Here is an 11,114-nt window from a genome sequence, read left to right as displayed (position 1 = left end):
GTCCGTGATTTAGGATAAGTTGTCCAGAAAATAAAAAAATCCGGTAGTGTTAAAATGCGCCAAATATTTACAATGCAATTTTTTCTATACAGAATTCTGATGTAAAGTAAATCAGCCTTGGTATAAGGCCTCATGCACACGACTGTTTGGGTCCACATTTTTTGCATCTCAGATGCGGACCCATTCACTTCGCATCCATTGCTCCGTTCCGTGGCCCCACAAAAAAAATATATAGAACATGTCCTATTCTTGTCCATTTTGCTGTCCGCAAAACAGGGCACGGTCGTCTGCATGTAGCCTTAGGAGGAGAATGGTGTCTACCTTCTAGACCAGGCATGGCCAACCTGAGGCTCTCCAGCTGTTGTAAAACTACAACTCCCACCATGCCCTGCTGCAGGCTGATAGCTGTAGGCAGTCTATGCATACTGGGAGTTGTAGTTTTGCAACAGCTGGAGAGCCTCAGGTTGGCCATGCCTGTTCTAGACAGTAAAGGGACATTCCCATTTGGGACATATCCATAGGATATGCCATCAATGTCAGATAGGTCCAGAACCCATCTCTGGGACCTGCTCCTATCTAGAAAACGTACAGCGTGCTCTCTATTCATTGCTATGGGAATTCCAAAAACAGCTGAGCAAGCGAGCTCAGCTCCCATCTCTACATACATGAAACTGCCAGCGCTTAGCTATTTTCGGAACTCCCATGCTTGCCAATGCATTTGCTGGGACTGTCCTTGATTTTTAGAGACAGTCCTGGCAAATTCGCCTTGTCCCGGTTGAAAAGCAGGTGGGGCAAACAGCCACAAGTGGTTGTTTCCAGCTGTTTCTGGGGTGGGGCATACATGCCCCGATTTTACCGACATGCAGTTTGCGGTCCTTCACTTCAGGGACCCCTCCTATCAGACATTGATGGCATATCCTAGCAATAGGAAATGCAACTGGCTCTAGACACCATTATACAATCTGGTCATGTGACTATGCAAAACCCTGGACTATGTGTGCCCGCAAAAGGTAGACTGCAAATAAGAATATCAGTTTTTATTATTTCATACAGGTTCCCGCCCCTCCAATTCCCAGGCAACTCCTTTAAAATCCAGTTGGGGGGGGGGGGGGGGGGTTCGTTTCTCTTCCACCCCAATACAAAGAAAGATCTATTACATAGTAAACGGGTTTCAACGTGGGTTGGAAAAAAATCAAGAGAAACCCACAGCAGCGCACTACGTGCTAAGCCAGAAGGAAACACCGGAACCGGAAACACCGCAGGTTGCTCTCCAGTTCCCTCAACTCTATGGCTCTACAGGAACCGCCCCGTCGGTGACGTCTACCAATCAATGCAGGCGACGTCCGCTAGACACAGCCACTGCACAGATTCTGACCAATCGGATAGCGCGGTTTCAGGAGGGGTGGGATTTACGCCTCAGCTGTGTGGTTGGCAGCGCGTGCTGTCTTTGTGATTTGCCAACCAAGATGGCCGTGGAGGAGCTGACCGCGCTGGAGAAATGTCTAGGGCTTAGGGCAGGAAAGTACAGCAGCCGTGCCCAGGGGGGCAGCCAGGTGAGCTTGCCGTATGGTCGCCTGTGCTACAGCGCTGCTGGTTTACATGAATGGTTGGGTAGAACGCTTGGAAATGGGATTAGTAATCCGGCATGTTCACTGGCTAGAGCCAATTGCACAATGCACTCCAGATGGCAGCTGTCTGTATACATTAGTGACTCACCCTTAAGGGCCTGTTCTCATGCAGGACAGGGGAGGGGACCCGCCTAAAAAGCACCTGTATACTCCCTGTAGTGATTCTGCCATGAAGTGCTGTCCTTGTGATGTGCCCGGGGTAGTCCGACCAATGACATTTATTCTATATCCAAAATCTAATATATGACATTAAAGTCTGATAGCAGTGGGTGCCACCGATAAGGGACTGGTCTGGGAGAACTGGATCCTTCTCACCAGTCCTCATATCACCGTGCAAGGCGGCTGGCAGCGGCCAGTGCATTGGTGAAGAAGAGCTGCCACTGTCTTCCTGCCAGTTGGATGCCTTTGGCTCATTAGCCTAAAAATGTAGGTTGAAAAATTAAAAATCATCTTTCTGTCTGGACTTTTTGGTAGACCTGTGAAAGCTCCGTTCACATTCATTGCATGCAGAATGCTGGAGGAGTGGAGTAGGATTTAGGTGCGGAATATGTTCCGAAATCCTCGTGAAATCCATCACATCCACACGGGACTGAAATGCTGCAGTCCATCCTAGAAGACCGCAGAGTGGATGAGGTTTCACCAGAAGATGACCTGCGGTGCGCAGACTGCACTATGTCAGGTTTTCATTGCACATCTCATCCCTTTCATAAAACGCCTCGTATTTACGGTGCATTTTACTACCGCATCTAGGGCAAGTCTGAGAGTACGTGCGCACATACTGGAAATTGTAGTGGCAGTTCCTAAATGCAGTTTTTGCTGCAGAAGATCTTCACCCAATCCATTGCAAAGGATGAAATCTGCTGGGGAGAACCGCAACATGGATTGACTGCAGGTCAATCTATGCTGCGCTTATTTGTACACGCTGTGTACGATGATGGATGGATGAGGTTTCTTAAAGGGGGGGGGTTATCTGGTACTTACTATTGATGCCCTATCCTCAGGATAGGTCATCAATATCAGATCGGTGGGAGTCCGACACCCGGGACCCAACCCATCAGCTGTTAGAAGAGGTTGGACGCTCAGTGAGCACCATGGACTCTTTCCAGGCCATGTGATGTCACTGTACATCGGTCACATGGCCTAGTTGCAGCTGACCCCCATTGGAGTGAATAGGGCTGCAATACCAGGCACAGCCGCTGTGCTATGTACAACGCTGCGCTCACCAGATCTCCTTAGAACAGCTCATGGGGTGCCAGGACTCGGACCCCTGATAATGATGACCTATCCTGAGGATAGGTCATCATTATCATTTCCTGGATAACCTTTATAAACTGTTATCCACTTTCCTGGTGCTGTGGCGTTGCCACACAAAATTCCTCACTGGCGATTACGCAGCTTTTTAGTCACGTGGAAGGAAACCAGATTAAGGGCGTGGCCACACATACAGGTTTTTAACGCAGTTTTTGAAGCGAAAATCTGGAGTGGATCATAAAAAGAAGGGGGGGGGGCTTCCAAAAGATGAACTTCCAAAAAGATGAACTTGTGGCAGTACCCTCATAAGGTCAAAGGGGTTTTCCGAGCATTTTAGGTAATCCTTGCTTTGTTTACTACCCTATGGAAGGAAGATCGTTGTAGTACTTACCCGATCCTTGGTCCGCAGAAGCTGATGTCTCTGCCACACTAACACAGGCAGCTGGATCTTCTGCTCCTCTCCAGACCCGAAGTGTGTCCTTCTCTTTCTGTTCCGCTGTATAATAGTAACTGCAGCGGAGCAGGAAGCGAAGGGCACACATCCGGTCAGGACCCAAGAGGAAGAGCCCACAACCTGTGTGATTGCAGTGGAGACTGCATCGGGGGAACAAGGGACGGGTCAGTACTAACTAAACAATCTTCCTTCCACAGGGTAGTACAAAGGACGGATTACCTAAAATGCCTGGAGAACCCCTTGAATAACTGAATGATAGAACGATGGCAAGTAAGTCCCCTCTAGTGGCAGCTGTGTTATACCAATGACCATGTCCACTGTAAACTCTTACTAAATGTTTTATGATGTATTGTCTCTTTATGTGCAGGTTCCTGTGCTTCAGACCAATAAAGGCCCCAGCCTAGCCGGCCTTGCCACCATTGCTTCTCATTTAGTTACACAAGCCAAGAAAGAGGAACTATTGGGAGTTTCTGTAGAAGAGAAGGCAACTGTACAGCAATGGCTAGAATACCGAACAACGCGTATAGACAGATTAACCTCCAAGGAAGATGGCAGAACTGCACTGAAGGTCAGTAAGGGGAACCGGTTTTGTCGTCATGTTAGGATTGCCTGTTCATCTGCCTTTTCTCGCTAGTGTAATTGCTTTTTGTAGTTGACGACTCGCAGACACAACCATTAGACTTGTCTATATTGGCGTGTGTGAGGGAAAAGCCAAACCTGGCGGCACTGAGATGGCCAAAAGATTGCAGCTGCTGCGTTTTCAAACTCCACTATAAGTGACTGCTTCAGTTTGCCGGAAAACAGCTGTCTCACCTGGCAAACCGCACACCCACCCAGTGTACCGGGTGAAACGGCTGTATCGCCTGGCAAACCACACACACACACACAGTGTACCCGGTGAAACGGCTGTATCGCCTGGCAAACCGCACACCCACACAGTGTACCGGGTGAAACGGCTGTATCGCCTGGCAAACCGCACGCCCACACAGTGTACCGGGTGAAACGGCTGTATCGCCTGGCAAACCGCACGCCCACACAGTGTACCGGGTGAAACGGCTGTATCGCCTGGCAAACTAAAGCATCGACTTGAGGCTCCATTCACACAACCATATGTTTGGTCCACATCCGATCTATGGGGGTCATTTATTATCCAGAAATACGCCTATATTAGACATATTTCCGACGCAGATTGCAGCGCGACGGTGAGTTGTGCCGCAATCTGCGACTTTTCCTTGCTCACGCAAGGTTTAAAAAAAGCGGGCGGGGATAGGCTGGTAGGTCCGTCTCCTTCATCATTTTCTACACCTGTTTTAGGCGTATAAAATGTTCTAAATGTAAGCCAGCTAGGAAGCTGTCTTACATTTAGACTGGTGCTGGACGGCGCCTCTTCATATTTTCAGAAGATCCACCGCCAGCTCTAGTTTTTTTTTTTTCTTTTTTCAGATTGGATGCAGCCCCATTTATTTCAATGGGGTTGCCAAAAATGCGGATAACACACCGTGTGCTCTCCGCATCCGTATGACTGTTCCGTAGTCCTGCAAAAAAGTTAGAACATGTCCTATTCTTGTCTGTTTTGCGGACAAGGATAAGCATTGTTACAACGGGTCCTCAAAAAACCCAGATGCAACACCGACGTCCTCTAATGTTTGCAGGCTGCAGAATACATACGGTCGTGTGAATGCACCCTTTCGTGTAACTTGAAGATTGCGCCGTTTGCATACCATTGTGGTTTTTGGCTGCATCAGTGCCCCCACTTTGATCTTAGCCCCAGAGAGATCCTACTCCTCAATCAAGAAATGGACGCGTGAAACAGGTGAGTATTTATGGGCTATGATTTTCCTTCTCTTCTTCAGGCCCCTGTAGCTGAGCAGTCTATAATGATGCTTTCCTGACACCTCATTATACCTGGTGACATGTGTCTACATGTAACCTACAGGGCAGATGGGCAAACAGTACTGTAATTCTACTGCTTTACATTTCTACTTCCCATGTTGCGCTTTACGAACAACCCCAATTTGTGCTCATTATGTTCTCACTATTTATTGATTCGCTTCTATTTTAATATTTTTTCCTAGGATCTGAATTCCTATTTGGAGGATAAAGTATACATGGCAGGAAATAAAATCACTTTGGCTGATATCTTAATTTATTACGGGTTGCATCCGATCATAGTAAGTATTTTTCAAGAAAAGGGGGGGAAAAAAGCAGTCAAACGAAAATTGCACACCTAATGTGGCTGTTTTTGTTTTTGGAGTGGGACGAATTGTTTAACCCCTTTTGGACCTTCGCTGTACATGTATGGCAGATGTCGGGTCTTTAAGCTGGGGTGCCTGCTCAAAAGCAGGACTGGCCCCATAGCTTCTGCATTTCTGCTGTTTTAAGCTACGACACCCAGAGCTGATCACAGACAACATCCGAAGTCGATTCTCATAAAACTTTGTTAGAATACTGTACAGAGCGGGAGCTCCGTACAGTATTAGAATGTATTGGCTCCGATGAGACTTTGGGTAATAACTTCAAAAATTAATTTCGACTGTAAAAAAAACCATTTACCGAACTCGGGTTTGGTTCCAAGGTACCACTTCGGGTTCAGTAAAGTTTTTTTTTTGTTTTTGTTTTTTACAGTAGAAATTAATTTTTGAAGTTATTACCCGAAGTCTCGCGAGACTTCGCAAAGTAATAACTTCGGCTCATAGCCAATACATTCTAATACTGTACAGTATTCTAACAAAGTTTTATGCAAATCGACTTCGGATCTCATTGAATGATGCAAAGTTACCACAGCGACAGGGCTCCATAGGAACATAATTAAACTCCCTTAGACTGCTATGATTCACTGCAGTCTATGAGACAAGCAATTTAATGGTGGCTTATTCAGGTCCCCTAGGGGTAATTAAAAAATAAATAAATAAAATTATCCTGTAAATTTTGATTCGGTTTCAATACCATAAAAAAGTATTGCGATACTCGATACCACACACAAAATGCCGCGTGCATTCTGCATTTTATGGAAGGTCCAGCCCATAATAGAACAGTCCTATCCTATTTTTTGGGGGGACAAGGTGACTAAAATATAGCGAATTGCATGTTTTGTTTTTTAATATTTTAATAGTTTGGACTTTTCTGACGTGTCAATATGTAATTTTTTTATTGTTTATATATTTTATATGTAAAATTGGGATAGGAGGTGATTTATACTTAATATTTTGGTTTTTATTTTTTTTACTTAAATTTTTAATTTTTTTTATACTAACTATTAGCCCCTATTGGGGCTAGAACCCTTGTCCTATTCACCCTAATAGAGCTCTATTAGGGTGCGCCACCAATGTTTTTAATACTGGGGTTGAGGGGGCACACTGTGCCACCAATGCGGATAACTCTAACATTAATTGAAATACAGGAGCTGGGTACTGGCTGCAGAATCATGTAGCTGGCACCCGACCTCTGAGAGGTAGCTGTGATCCGTGGCAGTTAACCCCTCAGGTGCAGCACCCTGTATCGAACCGATACTGGGACAAAAGTATTGATTGGGTATCGATAATTCGATACCCGAGACAACCCTACCCACTACCCCACAGTTTCCCACTACATCCTATGCAATATACAACTTGTTCCACCCAAAAAAATTAAAAAAAAATGGCTCTCGGAAGGCAGGTAATGAAAAATGCAAAAATGAGAAACCACCCAGTCAGGAAAAGGTTAAGCCTATCTTTTTTTAAATTGATTTTTCTGCTGCCTGTCTTTAAAGGGATTCTGTCACCTCGTTTTCGGTTATAGAGTTGCGGACATGCACGGCTAGATCGCCGCTAGCATGTCCGCAATATACCTGTCCTATAGGGCTGTGTCCTTTTTATTGTGTTTAAAAAAAATGATTTTAGAGATATGTAAATGAGCCTGGTAAGGGGCCCAAGGGGCTGTACTAACCTTCTAGGTGCCCAGCCACGCCCCCTGTGAAGGAGCCCAGCACCGCCTGCGTCCTCCGAATCTCCTCCTTTCTTCACAGTTAGATTGCTGTAATCTCGCGATGCGCAGTTCCTTGCCTGAGGCTGATGCCAGCACAGGGAAGGAACACTATACTGGCACTGCGCATCGCGAGATTACGGCAATCTAACTCTGAAGAAAAGAGGAGATTCGGAGGACGCAGGCGGTGCTGGGCTCCTTCACACGGGCGTGGCTGGGCTCCAAGGTTAATACAGCCCCTTGGGCACCTTACCAGGGTCATTTATATATCTATAAAATCATTTTTTAAACACAATAAAAGGACACCGCTTTATGGGACACGTATATTGCGGACATGCTAGCGGCGATCTAACCGTGCATGTCCGCAGCTCTACAAGCTAAAACGAGGTGACAGAATCCCTTTAAGTACCAGTACCTGTCCTGCTAGTGAATGCAGTGACCCGAGCATGTGTCTCCACCTATGTCAGTGAGCAGAGCTATTACATGTATGAACAAGCATGGTCATGAGAACACACAATGGGGATCTGAGTGGTAAATGTGCAGCAACGTTCTGTAATTGGCCACCATAAGCATTTACAGTTACTTTTGAAAGTGCTCATTCTTGCTATGACATATACTGAAACCCCAATTGACAGCGGTTGGAACCAGTCATAGCATTTTTGGCACTGTTATGTTATTCTCAACTTCCTTGGCCTAATTCAGATTGTATGATTTATTTTTTTCCTTTCTTCCAGGCTGACCTTTCCATTCAGGAAAAAGAGAGTTACATCAATGTGTCTCGGTGGTTTAGTCATATACAGCATTACCCTGGTGTTCGTCAACATCTCCCAACCCTGGTCTTCATTAAGAACAGAATCTATACCAATGCCCATTAACTGATCCCCGCCGCAGGCACAGATATGTTCGCTCCCCCATTTCACCAAATACATGTTCTTATTTATTTCAAGCAGTTCAGCTTCCAAAAAGTCAGCAGAATGCAGAGAAATCCTACTTTATCCTTCTCTTTATTATGTTGCACCTAGAATTTATTTTATATATATTTTTTGCAGATTTTGTCTGTTTTTATAAAACACTGTGCAAATAAAGAGGCAAATATGGCTACTGCTCATTTATGTTTGATTTTTTTCTTAAAGCAGAGCAACATGATGTCACCAAAGAGCTGCAAGCTGATGTCTAGTTGGGAACACATAGGCATGCTTACCTGCTTGTCATGTCCCATGTCTTCATGGTTCATATACATTTCTGTAGCTGATTAAGATTGTCCCTGCAGTCTCCCTGTAGGTAGGCTTTGATGTAGTCTGCTCATCCCTCCTTCCTTTGTATGGAGGCTGCCATCTTACTTGTATGCCTGCAAGCCACATTTTGTGTTAGACCCTGGCAAAAAAAAAAAAAAACATCTTTTCCCCTACTGTTTTGTGCATAACTATAAGATTTCAGCTTGGAATAAGCTTCATCTGGATTCTTCCTACATGCCTGATCAGAAGAGTTGAACCTGATAGTCAAGAGTGAGTAACACTGTTAAATACAGACTAGTACAGTAAGGCCTCATGGCACATGGCCGTATCCATTTTGCAGTCCTCAAGCCGCAAAATACGGAGCCGGCCTGTGTTGCATCTGTATTTTTTGCAGACCAATTGACTTCAAGTATAGGACATATTCTAGCTTTTTGTGGAACGGACATACGGATATCGAAAGCACACAGATCATCCGTGTGAATTCCTGATCCATATGCCCGTTTCGTAAAAAGATAGACTATGTCCGCAAACAGTGGAATACAGACCGCATCCGTAGTTTGCGGATCCACGATTTGCAGACCACAAAACGGACACGGCTATATGCATGGGATCTAATGCTGTCTCGCGAACCTCACACTTGCTGCCTAGTTATTGAGTCGGTGGATGTCCATGGGACAAAAATGGCAAACGCCCAAAAAAAAATGCAATTGACCAAAAACACACCGCGAGGGTAAAAAAAACGATAAAAATAATTGTCTGTTTTCCACTTCTTCTATACTTCCAGCAACATCTGGAGCTGAAATTGTTGGCTAAAGAACGCTGCAAAATATACCAGCATAACAAAAAAAACAAAAGCCCTCAAAAAAAGTGCTGACTTAGGCCACCTGCATACGTGGCGGAATACACTCTGTTTTTCGGCACAGACTCCCGTGCAAAAAAAAACTTAGCGTATACAGTACCAGAAAAAGTATGAGACTGCACAAATCTCATGTACACTTTGCATATTTTCTCTGTGCAGAAATTGGCTTGCCAAGCAGATTTCCAAATCGGCAGCACGTCAATTATGTTTGCGGGTTTAGCTGCGGATTTCACCCTATTCCACTGAAGCATGAGATGTGCGGCAAAACAACAACAAAAACTGCTTTTCGAAATTGCAGATTTGTAAATTTTTCTTTTTTTTGCAGAAACAAGCGGGAATTTATACAGATCTTATGGGAGTTCACCGGCCACTCATGTGCAGGCAGCCTAAAGCCTCATGCGCTCGGGTGAGGACCCATTCACTTCAATGGGGCCGCAAAAGATGCGGACAGCACTCCGTGTGCTGTCCGCATCCGTTGCTCCGTTCCGTGGCCCCGCAAAAAAAATATAGCATGTCCTATTCTTGTCCGTTTTGCAGACAAGAATAGGCATTTCTACAATGGGCCGCCCGTTCCGTTCCGCAAATTGCGGTCCTGTGCATGAGGCCTTATAGTGACATCTAGCTCTGGAAAGCGTGTACTTTGATTTTCCAGTTCATCCCACATCACTCTCTTCAGGCCTTTTGCTCCCCCTAACAAGTTTGTTTGCGCGGTATCAGTAATTTCAAGTAGCATACAATGCATTCCTGGCCAGAAAAAAAAAAGGCAAATTTTGGCCTGTCTCATTATCATTGTGTGCAAAGTCTGACTCATTATGTCAGCACACATAGTGCTATGGAGAAAGTGGTCCATGTTCTATTGCATGACTACAGTGTGAGGTGGACATCAAAAATGCCAAAATAAAGGTAAGAGACTTCAGTTTTAACAGAAAATAGATAATGTATCCTGCAGTTATACTATGCATTGACCCTGAAGCTTCATACAGCACTTAGGGGGGCAGTTATAAAGACTGGTGTGTCTTGATGTAGTTTGGGGTGGCTTGAGGTGTGCCAGATTTATTAAGTGGTCCTGCAGCAGGGTATGTTAAGATGGGGTCACATTAATACTGGGTGGCATTTCCCCTTGCTGCAATACAGGCTGTCAGTCTGGTAACTCTCTTACAGATGCTGGATATCCTCTGGTGGGAATTCCAAGCTCTTTCAACTTGGATCTGCAGTTTAGCCACAGTGGTTGTCTGATCTCTAATGCACAGCAGTCACCCCAGCCAGTCCTAGACGTTCTCGATGGAGGAGAGAACTGGCATGGCAGCTGCTGGATACCTTGAAGAGCACATTGTGGGTGGGCATTATTTTGTTAGAGCACATCTGATTAAAAAATTAGGACTGGTTCCACAATGTCCTGGACATACCAAAGGCTGGTCAATGTTCCCTCCTCAAATCCCAGACGGGAACCGACATGGTAGCTATGTTGGCCTGCCACCTGCAGCTCCAATACACTCGATCTCTTCAGAGTGACTCATTGTAATAGAACAAAGGACCGGCTTTCCAGAATGTCGCACGGGGGAGCAGGTTTCAACCCGGAAGTGTGCACTTCCAGTTTTTTTGCCATTTACAGTCAGGTCCATAAATATTGGGACATCGACACAATTCTAACATTTTTGGCTCTATACACCACCACAATGGATTTGAAATGAAACGAACAAGATGTGCTTTAACCGCAGACTGTCAGG

At 45.2% G+C, this 11,114-nt stretch overlaps 1 protein-coding gene across 1 annotated transcript; it reads left to right on the top strand.

Moving 5' to 3' along the window:
* Positions 1 to 1,413: 1,413 nt before the first annotated feature.
* EEF1E1 (eukaryotic translation elongation factor 1 epsilon 1) lies at positions 1,414 to 8,399 on the top strand. The gene is made up of 4 exons (XM_040432113.1): positions 1,414 to 1,553; positions 3,701 to 3,901; positions 5,409 to 5,504; positions 8,028 to 8,399. Exons 1-4 carry the CDS (start codon positions 1,467 to 1,469, stop codon positions 8,166 to 8,168), a joined length of 525 nt encoding a protein of 174 aa, XP_040288047.1. The 5' UTR covers positions 1,414 to 1,466; the 3' UTR covers positions 8,169 to 8,399.
* The last annotated feature ends 2,715 nt before the right edge of the window (positions 8,400 to 11,114 follow it).

The sequence above is a fragment of the Bufo bufo genome, chromosome 5 (assembly GCF_905171765.1).
Source record: "Bufo bufo chromosome 5, aBufBuf1.1, whole genome shotgun sequence".
In the NCBI taxonomy this organism is placed as follows: domain Eukaryota; kingdom Metazoa; phylum Chordata; class Amphibia; order Anura; family Bufonidae; genus Bufo; species Bufo bufo.
Note: the sequence above shows the minus strand (reverse complement) of the source record. Positions and strands in the feature narration are given on the sequence as shown.

Excerpts from the sequence above, each read along its gene's own strand:
- EEF1E1 (XM_040432113.1), top strand. The coding sequence starts at position 1,467 with ATGGCCGTGGAGGAGCTGACCGCGCTGGAGAAATGTCTAGGGCTTAGG. Across the intron at positions 3,902-5,408 it reads ATGGCAGAACTGCACTGAAG|GATCTGAATTCCTATTTGGA; the intron begins GTCAGTAAGGGG and ends ATTTTTTCCTAG. Across the intron at positions 5,505-8,027 it reads ACGGGTTGCATCCGATCATA|GCTGACCTTTCCATTCAGGA; the intron begins GTAAGTATTTTT and ends CCTTTCTTCCAG.